At 45.3% G+C, this 16,600-nt stretch overlaps 1 protein-coding gene across 9 annotated transcripts in view; it reads right to left on the bottom strand.

Annotated features, from left to right (window-relative positions):
* The window catches only part of Ntrk3 (neurotrophic receptor tyrosine kinase 3), a 385,084-nt gene that overhangs the window by 164,845 nt on the left and 203,639 nt on the right, over positions 1 to 16,600 (bottom strand). For all 9 annotated transcript variants that reach the window (XM_052761135.1, XM_052761134.1, XM_052761136.1 and 6 more), the window contains one exon: positions 4,145 to 4,333. In XM_052761135.1, the coding sequence (XP_052617095.1) occupies positions 4,145 to 4,333 (189 nt within the window). The remainder of the gene's footprint in view (positions 1 to 4,144; positions 4,334 to 16,600) is intronic.

The raw sequence follows: 16,600 nt of genomic DNA, 5'->3' as shown, positions 1-16,600 counted from the left end.
TGTGTTTGATCGAGAAGCTAACGTCTTCCCAGCATGGTGAACAGATGCTAAGAAGAAGAGAGACTTGGGAGCCTGGTCCAGCTATGCAGAGAGATCAAAGAAAGAGGGTGGTGAATATCCTGGGGATGTGGCTTAAGAAGTGGACATGCAGCTCCATCATGGCACAAGAGGTCATGGTGAGAAGAAGAAACAGACTAACACAGTCTTGGAGGAGGGCAGTGGAAGGAGATACCAGGCATGGAAATACATTCCTGTTTGCAGGATGTGAGGTGCTGGCCCTGGGAAAGTGGGAACACTATTTGGGAACAGAGGCAGACATAGACACCTGAAGAAAAAGGGATGAAGAAGATGGAAGCAGATTTTCTCACCAAAGAATCTGTTTCCTCAACAGAGATTTGGTTCTAAGGAAAGTGATGAACCGAGAGCCCAAGGCTTCAAAGACAACCAGGATGCCTCTCCCCAACCTCTGGGACAGATCAGAAGCCTGAATCTGAAGATGACTGCAAGCCCAGGCCTTCCAAGGAATGATTTTACTGCAGTCCACAAGGTTCACAAAGACAATCCGGGGCCCAGTGTTGCTATGCACACATTTCACCATATCCATTTGGACAGGTCGATTCTGTCTCATTCTATAAGGTATAGCCCAAGACCATCAGCTCTGTGACATGGAGGGCTATATCCATTTTCCAGTGCTTTTGAGAATCAAAGAATGTTTATACAAATAACAGGGAGCTTATTAGGCTCAGGCTGGGTACACAGGGCCAAATAGGTGCCTCTTTATTCAGATCTTTCAGAATCCCTAAAAAGGCTGAATCAATTCAGAATGAAGACAATGTCAAATGCAGAGCATTTGTTGGGAACATAAGTGAGGGGATGCAAGCATCTGATAAGGGGTTGGTACCAGGTGATCTTTAAATATCCTTGCAGTCTGACATGTGATGAAAAATGCTGTGGACCAGATTGAAGACAGATAGTAAGTGAGAAGCAAGGAGCCAACCAGCATCCTAATCATTCCAGTCGGAAAGGTCTCATGACTCATGGTAACACAAGAAATAAAGGGGGAAAAGCACTCTACACTTGACTCACTGCTAGAGAGGCTGAGGAGTGATGCCTGCAGCTTTAGGAAGCTCTGAAGTTCCCACAACTTCTTCCCAAGTGACACATGCCAAAAAGGGGGCAGGGAGGGAAGCCGGTGGAGGAAACCCCAGGATCCTCCACATGAATAATCTGCTCTCTTATTTCCCTGCTTCTCTTTATCCTTCCAAAGGAGTGACCCCACTCTTATACAGCACTATTAATGTGTCAAAGAACATGTGGTTCAACTATTATGATAGCATCTCACTAGGGTACGTAGGGTTGTGTCATAGAGTTAGTTCCCTTGACTGGTTAAACCTTGGGAACGAGAGACCCCCACCCCCTCTCAGCCTTCCTGTCCCTTTTGTGTGAGCCACAAGAAAAGTAGCCAAATACAGTTATAATGCTCCTGCAAAGTAGTTATTGTAACACATGTGTTTTCTGAAACTAACTAGCTACCCACTGTCTATTGATAGGGCAAAATGGACTGCTGCATGAAAAACAAGATACGTTTCCTACTGTCACAGGGCTTCGACAATTGGAGTCAACTTGTGATCTTCCTGTGATAAGGCTTTGTTTGCTCCTCTCCAACTTCAAGTCTCTGCCAATAAACCTAGAATCCCCACTAACCTCTACTTGCTTACACAGAAGCGGCCTAGCTCCCTAGATGGCTCTATTGGCTCATGCACCAGAACAAGCTCCGGAAGGAAAGCTCTGCATGCTCTCAATTTTCCTGGTGTGATGGCTCCTTGGCTACGAGATTTTTAGTGGCATCCAAGGACATGCATCCAGTCCCAGAGCTTTCTCCACAGCTCTTGAGTTCCCAGGGGACCAAGATCCTGATATCTCAATGAAACTTCCCTTTCTCCCACATGACATGCTCACCCTGGTCTTGCAGCTGTGCAGATGGCATAGTACCCAAAGCTCCAGGGAACACATATGATTCTAGGATCAGAGACTTTGTACCAAGAGCCCAGAGCACCCACTAGATGCATGCAGTGATGCTCATCAGTCAAGATTCTGTACTTGGGAATTTGCCTGGTTATTAAAGCTCGTTTGCATTCCAGAAACCAGTGTCTTCTCTACATGAACATTTCCAATAGAAGCTAAACTTGTGTGTCTATACATAGATGTGTATGTAGACTTATATTTGGCAGATGAAATTGTTTATATTTATCACATGTAACATATTTTAAAATTATTGTTCCAATTTTCATACCATAGACAAGTATACTCTTTGAGTGGTCTATTCCAGACCACCATTTTTTTTAAATTTGGTGTTTTTTGTTGATAATTTCACTCTAAAATGGCTTCCAAGCATATCTCTGAAATGCCATCCCATGATCCCAAACACAAGATAGTGGCCATATGTCTTATAGAGAAGTACGTGTACAAGACGGTGTTGATCATCATTAGCTGAGTCGCATGTGAATGAGTCAGTCCTACCTGTTAACTAAGGTGTTTTTGAACAAAACCACATAGACAGCATGAAAGGTTATGTACAGGTTAGCTGATAAAATATTGTAAGCTGAGGCTCATGGAAACCTAACACTATTTTCTCCAGGAGCAAGCATTCAGAGTTTTCTATTTCACCGTCCACAGGTACTTTATGGAAAAGAACTACTTCAAACAAGAATAACACAGATATTCAAGACAGTAATGGCCAAAGAACACTGCAGAAGAGTGTCCTTCCTGGCTACCTCCAGCCAGGGGACAAGTCTGACCTCAGACGAGCACTTAGCAGGATGTTCTTTGCACAGTTGTACACTGTATATCTGGAAGCGTCTCTTTTCCCTACGGCCAACCTTGATCTAGAACCCGAGTATCCTTTGTATGACACTCACGGGAAGCCTTTGAAAACCACTGGTGCAGATTCTAGAAACGGAGGCAAATGACATTCTGATCTGACACTAGCCCAGTCCTTCTCACTGTGGTCACGTTCACTAAGCAATCTCAGAGCCAGAGAAATGGAAGCAAGGGCGGATGGGATGACCCAAGACCTACTCTGCTGCTGGAAGTCCCAGCAAGAGCAGCAAGAGTTAGGAGCTTTGAAGAGCATGACCCAAGTACAGAGAGCTCAGACTAGGGGATGAGCCAGACCAGAAGACACCTTTTCCTAGGCCTACCCCAGATTGATTGAGACATGGAAAGAACCCACTGGTGGGAATCCTGGGGGCTGGAATGGGACACTCACAGCCTTTGGTATTCTGTCTGTATAGTGAGGCCTTCCCCAACAGGTAACTCTGACCCCTTTTCTGGCATCCCTGCTCCCTGGTGGTATTGCTGTACTCTCCTGAGCAGTGGACCATTCCCTAGGAGGCAGGAGCAGTGTGAAGGGGAGACGCTGTGCATTAATATCACTGGGCCCATGGAGCCTGGGGATGCAAGAAGGAGAACACTATTGGCTGGAGGGACAAGCTACCACAGCTTTCAGGAGCTGAGAGGGAACCTAGTGGGGCTCAGAAGAAATGCAAGGAGAGTGTCTGTAACCAACAGGAGATGAGAGACATAGAGAAAATAGGTGCACTATGTGATAGGAATGGGGGTGGGGAAGGGGGTGCATTCCTAGAGCTTGAGCTGGAATGTTTCCAGGGAGTATGTATTTGGGGGCTGGGCTAGGCAGCTAGAGAGACATTTCTATTCAAATGTACTCATTGCCCTTCACTCTCTTCCCCTCCCATGGAGGCCTGGGTGGAGCTTCTGATGACGTCAGAGGCTGCTGTGCAGACAGAGCCAGGCCCTGGGGTCTAGCAGCTAGGCTGAGTCTGCAGAGGAGACCAGCCTCTTTTGTGTGCCCTGCCTTACAGGAGCACCTCTCCCTATTCAGGTCTATGATGAGCTAGGTCAGTGAAAAAGGGAACTAAACTTAGACCTCTTGCTCTCCCTTTCTTGGGGACTCTGTCCACTGGGATCTCCTTGCCCAGCTATTCTCTGTGCCTAAAGACAAAGAGGGGGGAGGTCTCCTAGAAAGTGGGAGGCTACCCTAGAAGGTTCCAGAACCCCAGCAACATGGTTTGCTTCCATACCACCCCCTACAGAAAAAGGGACAGCATCCAATCCTATTACTTACATGTGTCTGGCTTGTGGCAATTGTGTCCCTGACGGAAGTACTGGGGGTTCTCAATGACTGGAATGCGGGTCATGCCGATGACCACTGTGTCAGGCCCAGCGTCCAGCGAGGAAGGTGTGGTGATGCCATGGTTGATGTGGTGCAGTGGGCTGGCTGAGTCCTCCTCACCACTGATGACAGCCACAGGACCTGCACAAATCATGAGATACACAGGACCTAGTGAGGTCACATCCACTCAGCCCTGCCCAAAGACCCTTCACTGTATTACCACCATATTTTTTCAAAAGATTCCAGCCCACTAATAAGTTTTGCCCAAATTCCCTGAATTCTGACCTTAGACAACGCAAGCCAAATTCTCGGCCTTGAAAATAACTGACTCTCAACCATAGAATAGTTCAAAATAAAAAAAAAAATTGAAATAACCACTACATGAATCATTTTTAATTTCTCCCCAAGCCCAAATTAACTCAAAGTAATAAAACTCATGTTTCTTTGTTTATGCAGTAGTAAGAAGACTTAAAAACAGAACCTAGAAGTAGTTGTTCCTCTTTATCCCTCTTCTACTTGGAGCACTAAAAATCACTGTTATTGAAGAGCTGGGGAGAGCCTCAGGTGGCAAAATTCTTGTCTCACAAGCATGAGGATCTGAGTTATGTCCCCAATACCCAAATAAAACACCAGGTATGGTGGTATACACTTATGGTCCCAGTACTGGAAAGGCAGAGCAAAAGGGATGCATAGCACTTATTGGTTATCTATAGAGCTCCAGCTAGAGTAAGAAACTATGTCTAAAGAAAATAAGGCAGAAAGTAACTGAGGAAGAGCCCCATGTCAACCTCTCACCTATGTAAGTACATGCATGTGCACACACACACACACAGAGAGAGAGAGAGAGAGAGAGAGAGAGGCACATACACACACACACACACACACACACACACACACACACACACACACACACACATATATATATAGTTTTACCCCAGAAGTAGTCTGGGATTCACCTGGGCATTAAGAGTTCTCCATGTGTTTTAGTGTATAGCCATGACCCAGAACCTGTGAATATGAAATTGGAGGCCCCATGACCTTCAGCATTGCCATCAAATTTCCAGAGGGTTATAATATGGCTTCCACTGGACTCTGCCATAGCCTTCCTTCACTCAGTGTTGTCCTGAGCCTCACCTAAACCATGTTTTACAAGTGACAGTAATTAGACTATATCACTGGTGGTAGCTGGCCTAGCTTGCCTACTCTTGAAACGTCCACATTGTCCCAATGTCTACAAAGCATACCAACTACATCTTCACCAATCCCATTCTCCCCATTTTCCAACCCTAAGACAAAACCCAGTGAGGAAGGTAACTCAAAGGCACAAGTTGACAGAGATAATTAATGCTGCCATCTTAGCAGAACAATGATTGTGTTTGGTGGTGTTATTTCTCCCATGCATACAAATAAAACTCCTGTAAAGGGAATTAGCTGTGACTGTGTGTGACTTCCTACAACGGGTGTTTTAAATGGCTGCTTTGCTAGACACAGGGTCCCCAGACAAAGTGCCTGCTGTGATTTGGTTTTGCAGCTTGAACAATATTTCCACTGCAGAAATCCATTACATCTTACTGAAGTTTATGGAGAGAATATTTCCCATCAAACAGCGAGGTGAAGCGCCAATGAGGCAGAACTAAATGGAAGACTGGTAAATGCAAACGGCGGACCCTGGATTCCACTCCGTCAGCACAGGCAGGCTTATTCCAACCCGTGACAAATGGCTGATGGCGTCTAGAGACCGTGTGCAAAAGTGGCAATAAGTGGTTGCCCAAGCGCCCAGAGTAATCACCTGTCTTGCAAAAAGGAGTGCGGTCCGGAAAACACTTTCCTCAGAAACTCACTGGGAAAACTTCACTAAGCCCTGCTATTAGCCACCCCCCAAACTTTCACTAAAATACAAAACAACTGATGAAATATTAGTGCACTAAGAGAAAGAGAAGAGAATAAACAAGACATTGCAACAACATTTGGGAAGTTGAAAAACATATCAAAGGAGGACAGTGACTCAGAGCAAAATAAGAGAGTCCCCATGGCAGATGACCTGTTGGAACCAGGCATACCAGGAGTAGGATGTCCAGAAGAGCTCACAGTATGGGGAATATGGTGCACAGGAAGAGGGCAGGGAGACCCGTGCCCCAACAAGACACCTGGGTCCACAACCTTGTCCTCACCCCACAAGAGGAGCCATTTATTCCTACAGAAGTTGAATCAAAAGACACAGGGGAGGGTTGGATGAATCAGGAAGCTGAGCCCTTCCTTCCCATTTCTAAAACAATCACATTTGTGCACAGACCTGCCTACCACTTCCCAGTAGCCACTCACCCCGGTACTAGAGGATGTGAGAAGTTGCTTCCAAAGAGAAAGTCAGAAAGAAGACTTCCAGATGCTGACATTTTTTGCTTTTTCCTGATGAAAAGCCACCCTAGAATCATTTCACAGGGAAACTGACAACGTGCACGTCAACCTCATGCACATAATGTGGAATCCTTTCAGTTTTCCAGAGCTCACTTCCTAAATACAAAGAGACAGTGCTGTGCACAAGACCACCAGACAGCTCAGAAGAGTTTCTGCCCAAAAGAAAGCAAAATGAGCTCGTGGGGGCCTTAAGGAAATGGAGGCAAAGTGCAAAGAAGACTCCAAAAGCCAATGCTCAAACCAATAGTCTCAAAGACATAAATAGGACATCACAGCTCTAAAACAAGGCAATACTTAAGGGGTGAACAATTCAAAGGTAAGAAAGGGTCTGTGAGAATGTCAGTCACCAACATTTTAAAGTCAATGAAGAGCTCAAAAAGTCAAGAAAATCTTCCAAAAATCAAACTGAAAGGAAGGAGTTAAAAACTAAGCAAGAAAAAGTAAATTTCCATACCAAGATGAAATAATGGATTAAAAGAAGCCCCAGGAGTAAGAGGAAGAGAACAAAAGAAAAATGTATGGAAATTTTCTCTACAATCTCCCCCAATTACCTACTAAGATCCTAGTATGATTAGTATATACACAAGTGTATCTTCCTGCTCTGCCCACACACACACACACACACACACACACACACAGAGAGAGAGAGAGAGAGAGAGAGAGAGAGAGAGAGAGAGAGAGAGAGAGAGGTGTTTTTGCCAATATGTAAAAATTAACATCACATTTCCCTTTTCCAGGAAGGTCAGAAATAAGGACTCCATTATATAAGGGGGCAGGGGGTAGGCAAGCAAAAGAAAAGCAGAGCAGGCCACAGGAAGATGGGATGAAGGCACAGAGGGCAGAAACAGTGGTGGGTGCAGGACTTACGCCAGCAGCTCCACTCACTCCAAAGCTTGTAGCTTAACTGCAACCAGAAGTCACTCCCTTTATCATAAGTATCAACCACAGACCCCAAGAAGGAGATTGGCACTCAGCATCTCCTCCTCATCTCTTTCTTTCTGAAGCATTATGGGATGTGTGTTATCATGGTGACATGGAAGGATAGGTGGTGTTGGGGGAAGATGTAACATTGGGACTTCAACCTTTGGGAAAAGCTCTTTCTTCAATCTGTATCTTAAAAGTTCCTGGGGAATGACCAGTCCATAAATCTTTTTCTTTCCAAGACCCTATGACCTAAAACAGTAAAAACTTATTTTTCCTTTGCATTGTTTTTTGAAGGGGTTGAAGTAATAGTTGCGGGGGAAAGACTCCCAAAGCATGGGAAGGAAGAGTTCACCTAAGAAAGCTTCATAGAAACAAAGCAGTAAGCAAGACGATAGAGCCCTGAAAAACCCCAACACCTAATCATGGAAAGGAAGCAAGGGGAGGGAGCAGAAGAAACAGCCAGAAAGTAGAAAGGAACCAGAAAAATACACGCTCTTAGAAGCCATAAAGGACCATCTAGGAGTTCAAGAGAATCTACCCTGAGAGCAAATAAGATAAACGATGAAAGGGGAGATGGAGAGGTAGCTTAGTGGTTAAGAGTACCAGCTATTCTTCCAGAGGGCCCAAGTTCAATTCCCAGCACCCACATGTTGGCTCACAATCTGTAACTCCAGTTCCAGAGGATCCAATACCCTCTTCTGGCCTCTGAGTGCACCAGTCACATACACAGTACACAGATATATATAAGGGCAAAACACTCATGCATATAAAATAAAATACAATAATTAAAAAGATAAATAAAAATGAAGGCTGAAAACTGACATTTGAAAATGAGGAGGTTGGCCTTACAGAGATGAGTTTCATAGAATGTCAGAGGAAAAGGCTAGTTCTAGTGAGTTGGAAACATTTCAATGGCTTTTATCCAGTTCTTCCTAAGTATCAAGTTCTATTGTTGTAGCACCTTTAATCTTGGAACACCTCTGTGAGGTTGCTGGCACTACGGTCCCCATTTTAAAGATGGAAATATGAAGGCATAGAGCAATGACCTATTCCAAGACATGAACCCCACACAGAAGCCGTGAGAGAATTCACACTCACAGCTTGGCCCCAAGGCCAGTGCTCAGAACCATCACCTGGCTCTGCCCCCTGCAAAAGAAGACTGTGGGGAATGTACATGCTCAAAAGGACACCTGCTGAATTCTGGCTCACTGTCCTCCCCATGAGCAGCTGCCTTTGGTGGCAAGAGCCTGAAACACCTTTGAAAGGTGTTCTTCTTGACCCTGAGAATTGGGAGAGGAGGGAACCACCTAATTGGATGCACCCAGGGAGATTACAGATAATTCATCTTCACATCTTACCAGCACTGACAAATAGTCTTATTAAACTATGTCCACACCTAGAAGAGAGCATGGCAGCATCAAACCATTGTCCACCACCCAAGGTCCTCTTAGTCATCCTCACTCTGAAATAAAAGCCAATAAACTGGATATATATACCGATCACTCCTAAGGATGTGAAAGAAGACTTGCCATCCCAGCCTGCCTGTGGCTGAAACCAGCAGTCTCTCAATAGGTCTACAGCATCGGAGCAACATAGGGTCTACTTGGAAATGATAGTCCTGAGTCCACAGCATCCCTGGTCCCGGGTAAACGAGGTGAGTCTCAGGTTCATCATGGTGTAACTGTGGGTTGTGTTCACAACGGAGAAGGTATGCATATGTGAGAGCCAGGGTAACAGGGAAAGCCTGTGTGCCTTTCATTCAATGCTGTGAACCTAAAGCTGCTCTAAAGGGCCGGGGGGTATAATATTTTAAAAAGAAAAGTAAATGATGTTTTGAGTCAGTCTCTATTCTGAGAGTGTGTATCTCAGCGTAGCACAGCTGCCTAGCAAGTGCAATGCCTTTGCTTTGATCCTCAACATTGCAGACAAAACGAAAGGTCTCTCAGCCAGGCACCATGGCGCACTCCCAGCACTGGAAAGGCAAACTGAGGAGGGTTGGAAATTTCCAGACGACCCAGGCTACATAATGAGACCATGTCTCAAAATAAAGGTTAACGTGGAGAAGAGGCCAGGACTGCTTCTTAGTGGTGGAGCCCTTGCCTAGCACACAAGACTCTTCCATCCCCAGAACTACATAAAGTAAGGTCTCCCCACCCCACGAAAACATATTTATAATCACTCTTCCGGTAATATGTTAGGACTCATGGGTGGAGGCACCAGCATTTCATTCTAGAAGCCAATTTATATTCCAACTCTCGTGCCATTCAGGGGGAAACCCACAGACTTGTGGTCCATCAGGGCAGCAAGTATTTCTTCTCGCCTTAATAACTGAAGTAAAGAATTTGTTAAGGTACCCTAAAGGAGACCAGTAAAAAGAAAAGAAAAATGGCCTTGCTTTGTGTAGAACTTGCCATTGTTTTCTTGAAGCTGCCCACATCTAAAGTAGGTAGGAAAAGATAGCCGAATTGGCTTCTTCTAAGCATGCTGCAAACACACACATATATGCACATGCAAAGACTGTATACCTGTGAACTGTTAACAGAAACACCATTGTCACAAATCCATTCTTGACTGCACAGCACAGCCCTGATACAAAACGTGAAGTATCCTCAGAGTCATTCTGGTGAGTTCAAGCTTCTGGGTATCCCTCTGGGGAATATCTGTCAGCTCAGACACTCACTCCCCATTTTCTCCTCCCATACTGCTGCCACCCCCTGCTTTCAGAGCTTTATGGGTCTTATTCCTTATATTGTAGAACTTTTAGATTGCTTAGGAAACCTGGAAGGCCACAGGCATCCTGCCCAACAGGCTATTCCACACTGTCTTTCCAGGGACGGTCTCTTCCTCTCCCACTTCATTTCCATAACAGAAATAATTATGGTACAGAGCTGGGTTGGGGGTGAAATATATATATGATTCGACATATGAAATATGTGTGTGTGTGTGTGTGTGTGTGTGTGTGTGTGTGTGTGTGTGTGTGTGTTTCCACAGTGAGATCTCAGTTCTCAGAGATGTAACCCCTGGGAAGGGCACAGTATTGCAACATGGTGAACTCCTATCCAGACAGGCAGAACTCCAATCACATGGAAAGAGCCAGGGTTGCTGGTCACCAGGAGGACCCACAGGTGCAGGTCTCTTCCATCAGAAGTCTCTGATGACTCCAGGGAAGCTCTGTCTTCAGGGTCAATGATGCAAAGGAAGAAAGGGAGCTAGGATGGCTCACACACAATGGAGGAGGAAAATCAAATTGGTACCTTCACAGTTTCTCTGGGGTGTTTTGACACACAGAGCATGGTGTGGTGTGAATGCATGAGCCTACATAGAGGGTAAGACACCTGACCAAGTGCAGCTAGGCTAAATGTCTATAAACTTGGGCCCACCTGTGAAAGACAGCTCTGATCAGTCAAGTTTAGAGCTGAACTTTAAAGTAGAAGATCCATAATCCGTTTATTTATGTGTTCTTTCCTTTATCCGTAAACTACTTTCCATGGAGGGAGGGGAGGCTAGCCTCATCTCCCTACTCTGAAAGCTCTTTTCAGAGTTGAGGCCATGGTAAGAGCCATTTGCCCAGTCTTTCCAGACACTGGAGGTACTGCAGTTTTCTGCACAGCTGGAAGGCATGAAACAACCTCCTCTGATTCTACAGAAGGTAATAGTGAGCAATAGTGAGGACACAGCTCTTCCACGAGGAAGCATCTCCTACTCCCAGTGTTGACACTTGGGAAAGCAGAGGCAGAGATCCAGTTGCCTGGAGTCCCTAAGTGGGGCTAATACAGAGCAGTGTATCTGGGAGCTACAGATTTGTTGGTTTAAGCTGTTGAGCTCTGTGGGGGGAATCTCCATTCTCCACAACTAACATATTCTTTGAATCTTTTCATTTAGACCATCTGCATGCTGCACTCCATCTTGAAGATACTCCTACAAGGACTAGGGAGGTGGTTCACTGGGTAAAGTCCTTGCTGGGCAAGCATGAAGCCTAAGCTTGGATTACCAACATCTACATAAAAAGCCTGCTGTCTGCCTGTCTGTGATCACAGCACTGGGAGGTGGGAATAGGAGGGTCCTGGGGGCTTGCTGTACAGCCAGTGTAGTCAGTCAGTGAACTCCAGATTCAAAGGATGACCCTGTCTCAAAATGAAGAGGTTAAAAAATGATAGCAGAGACACCTAAGGTCAAATTCTAGCCTACACACACACACACACACACACACACACACACACACCACTACAAAAGTAATCCTTCAAATGGTAAGTATGCCGTTCCCAATGATGCAGTTCATCCGTCAATGTCTCCTCTCTGCTCTTTGCCCCAAAGGTGAGCTTTTATATCCAGCCATACATAGAGACCATGATGACCACCTAGACGGGACACGAGAAGTAAAAGAAGCCGGGATGGGTCTCAGGCTTTGTCAGTGTGTCAGAACAAAGGAAACAAGCCAACCTTTGGATTAAGAAAATGAGTTTTTTAAAAACTTCACACTTCTCCTACTGATAAAAATCAAACACTGACATGTCCCTGGTGTGTGAGAGTTCCACATCAACAAATCTGGGAGCAGGAACTCATAAAAGGGAGTAAGTGAAAGCATGGCAAACACAATTAAAAATCCAGCCATGCTCAGAGAGGGATTCCATTTACCATCTCATAAAAAAAGAGCCTGGTCCTCAGAGGCAAACAAAAGAAAATCAATTTCTTAATTTTTATTGGCAGATGTGGGACAGAGGCCAAGTGAACAGAGGCTGTGCCCAAGAGCGTTCCTGGGGACAAGTCACCGCCTTCAATTCCTAGCCAGATCCACTGGGCCCTCCCCTCTGCTTTCTCCAGCATCTGGACAGACATTGCCCAGAGTGACCTCTAGGACATACGGGGTTCTACAGGCTGCCCAATGGAGGCATGCCCCCCCTCATGGCTCGGCCCCTCTCCCAGAAGCATTTCCCAAAAGATAAGCTTTATTCTCCGGCTCCAATTCCCTCCTAGCTCTTACAGGAACCAAAGGCGTTGTTCATGCTTCACAGCCCTCAGAGCCTGGAGATATCTTGGTGTTTGAAAATGATGCCTCTGATCAACCAGCCCGCGAACAAGCTTAAGGAAAGGGAAAGTAGACCCAGTATTCTAAAAGCTTGGTTTCCTTATCTCACTCCATCATCGCAACCAGCCCTGGGGGTTGATCCTCTTATCCGCTGTGATGCAGCTGAGGAAATTGAAGCTCAAGGTTTTATAATTTGCCCAAGGTCACCCAGTTAATAAACAGTGGATACAGCAGGTCTATCTGCTTTCCAAGTCTGAGTTTATCCCACTAGGTTGGCCTAGCCCCCAGCATCTGCTTATGACAATGGGGCAGTTATGGTGTGTCAGTCACTTCCCAGATACAGTGTGTGTGTGTGTGTGTGTGTGTGTGTGTGTGTGTGTGTGTGTGTGTGTGTGTGTTATGCTGGAGATGAGATGAGGTCTTGTACATGCTAGATGAGTAACCTACCACTGAACCATGCCTGCAGCTCCCAGCTCCAATCTTAACCCAGCTCAGATACATGACAGGGTCTCCCAATTGGACCCAGAGCTTGCCTTGTACAGGAAAGAAACTCACATTTCCCCCCAGACAACTTTAGACCCAGAAATTATGACACCAAGTTGTAGCCATTGGAAGCAACAGGAAATTCAGAGGCAGGAGAATGGCCAGCAGCACGAGGTCCAGAGGGTGGAGAGATGCTTTCAGCCTAGAGGAAAGGCAATGTCAGCCTCCTCCAAATACTCAGTGTGCAGATGTTGCAACAACAGGAAGAAAATAATCACCATACAATTGCATATCTAAGATGATGAGAATCCAAAATGTTGGTGTTCTTTGTCCAAAGTCCCCATAAAGAGTTCCTATCTCAAGTCTGAACATTTCTTAACTCAGCTCTACCCACTGTTCTGTCGTTACTACACATGATTCAGAAAGGAGGCTTTGGAGATGCCTCAGCCATTAAGGCACTTGTTCTGCAAGGGACAGAGTTTGGATCCCTATGACCCTCATAAATGCTGATTGGATGGGGCAGCCACTTTTAATTCCAGCACTCAGAAGCCAGATATAGGGATTCTCGGGACAAGTTGGTTAGCTGGACTAGCTGTATAGGCAAGCTCTGGGTCCAATTGGGAAACCCTGTAATTAAGTAGAGAGCAATTAAGGAAGGTTCTCAACACCAGCTTTAGGCCTCCATGTGAACCTGGATACTATGCAAACACACATGCACACCACACACACATACATGCAAACAAAATTCAGCAAGCTAATAGTATGCCAAAATGGAGTACTTATTTCTCATAAAGATTTATTCCTATCTCCCCTGTCCCTGCAAGCTGGGGACTTTAGGAGTGTAAGGAAACATCACCTGAGTTTCCAGCACAGTGGGCACAGCCAGGTTGAAGCTATCATCTCTGCTCCCCTCACCCACTCTCTCCTGCTGCTTTCTGCGCTAACTAAACTGTAGGCCCGTCCTCAAAGAGGAGAGCCTCCCTGCCTGCAAGCTGAGCCCAGATGTCTCTGATTTTCCTCATTCACAAGCGGAAGTGCTAATATTTCAGAACCCCACTGGTTGACCCTGGTTGGTTTCAGCTGGAACTTCTTTTAAATTACGGTGAGATCTGATGAGTTAGAAAGAAGAGACTGACAATGGACGCTGTTGGGAAGAAAACCCTTTTCAGGAGAAACCTGGAGCCTAACAAGCATGGCTATGAGGGGCTTCCCAAGGAGAAGGTCGTCACACGAAGTCAAAGCGTACCCAGGCAGCTCTCTCACAGTATTCTCAAACACATGTGGAGCAATGCCCTGACATATGGCCACCTGTAGAAAATCCCATTTCTTTCCCCAGAGCGATGGCCTTCAAAACTCTTGTAACAAATCCAAGTAACAATAGTGAGTGCTTGCTGAACACTTGGTGACTCCGGGCACTACACTGGGCTCCCTGTGTATACCATCTCACACAGTGTTTACAGTGACTCAGTAATGTGGGTCCTGTAAATAGAATCAGAGAAATGAAGTCAACTGCCCAAGGTCAGACAACTAGTAAGTAACAGTTTCGTGCTTCAACTCAGAACTATAAGACTGTACAGTCTATTTTCTTCATCTCTCCTCTCCCTGCCTCAAGGTATGCTCTCATACACCCTCAGTGTGAGGTCCAGAATGAAAACATTCCCAAACGACATGGGCCCTAAATCTAAGAGACTGGAAACAAGCCTGAATTTATTGCTGGAGGGAAATCATGAAAGCCCAGTGGCTTTCTGCAGTCCTTTCAGAGACAGTAAACTCACTTCCAAGCCCTCAGCATCCTAAGCATTCCCACTCAGCTTGCCCAGTGCACAGACCATATCACCTCATGTCAGACAAAATGACATTTTCCCCTAGTAGAAAATACATTCTCGCTGGGCAGATATATATCAGAGTCCTTAAGAACCTCAAGTGGGAGCCGGGCAATTCAAAATCACAGGCCATTTAGACCAGAGGATCCTTTGATTTGGTGCATTTAAATCTGAAGTCGGTAAGCACAGAGAATAACCTAGCAACGTGGGACTCCACTTGGTTAGGGCTATGCACATACCTATTCTAAACATGCATTTTGGCAAACTAGGACCCTAACCTGCATGCACTGTACAGACACACTGACAATGTACCTAGAAGCTATTGACAATCTTCGATCCCCATATGCATCTAGCTGCATACATACCTGCTTTGAATAATGGAAATAAGTTACTACTCCCTTTAATAACCCTTTGGTATCACCCCATTCTAAACATATCCCAGAATATATTTTAAAACCAAGGGAGATGTGCTGATCTGGCCTGAATGGGTTTGGGGTGTATATGCAAAAGGAAAACTATAACATCAGGGTGAATTTTTAGGGTGAATCCACTATTTACCTATGCATGGTTGAGTGTATATATAATTAAAATGAGAAGCATCATGGGAAGAGATATGCACCGTGAGCAAATGCTTACATAATCCAAGCCTGCCAATCAAAACAGGACCACCTGCTCTATGCCCTTAGCAACAAAACCCCTCCTCCTCTTGAACACCCCAAGAGGAAGTCCCAAAAAATCAAGGTCCTTAAGTACTCTCTCACTCAGTGGCCCACTGTCACTCTTGACAACATACTTCTGATCTGTCCTCTCATTTTGCTTTTAAATAAAGTTTGCTTCTACTTTGCAATCTGTATTCATTTACCTCAACACCTGGAATAAGATACAAAGAACCTGAAAACAGCCAGCCCAGACTCTTACCACCAATAACAAACATATTCTCTCCATCAAGGGAAACATTCATCTATAGAAACACTATTTGCTCACAACCCTTTCCTGTCTATGAACTTAATGGCTACCACATCCCTAAGACATGCTTAAGATAGGCATGACAGTCCCAATCCACAGGCGAGGAAAGTGAGGAATAATTGTTAAGGTGAACTGCCATACAGTCAAGGCAAAATCAGTCCTCTGGCTACCTGTCTATTGCTTAGAGATCACATCAAATTTCCTCTAGAAGAAAATAAGAGGGTGGCCATGCACCTCAAGGCCCCAAAGTACCATCTCTGGGGGTTACAGAGACTCCCCACCTCGGGCGTCTTCATAGAATCTGTTGTCAGGAGGAAGCTACAATTTTTTGCATCTCCTTGCATCTTAGGGATGATTTTCAACAGCAGAGTTCACATACACATGACAAGAAAAGTAAAGTGGATTTAGACTTAGGAACCTGTGCCTCGTAGAAGCACAAGGCCAAAGTCAACCCTGTGAATTTACAACAAAACTATACCACAAAGCCTGGACTTCTAGGGTTGAGTTCCTCATTGGTCACTAGACTTGGAACTAATGAGTTCTCTCTAGATTCCCACAGAGAAGGCACTGGAATCTGTTCATGTCAATCAGCATATCCCCGAGACTCAGCTACCTATCAAGGCCCAGTGTTGTCCCAACCACCCTGTGTACATGCCAGTCTCAAGACTCAGGTTGTAATTCTCTACCCTGTAATCATGGCTAGGATGCCCCTGTGGACATGTCTCAGAGTAATTCCATGACATTTCACTTGAAGAAGTTATACCATTGGCT

Source organism: Peromyscus californicus, unplaced genomic scaffold (assembly GCF_007827085.1).
Source record: "Peromyscus californicus insignis strain IS unplaced genomic scaffold, ASM782708v3 Scaffold_4__1_contigs__length_199733344, whole genome shotgun sequence".
Taxonomy (NCBI): domain Eukaryota; kingdom Metazoa; phylum Chordata; class Mammalia; order Rodentia; family Cricetidae; genus Peromyscus; species Peromyscus californicus.
This window is presented reverse-complemented; position numbering and strand designations above follow the sequence as displayed.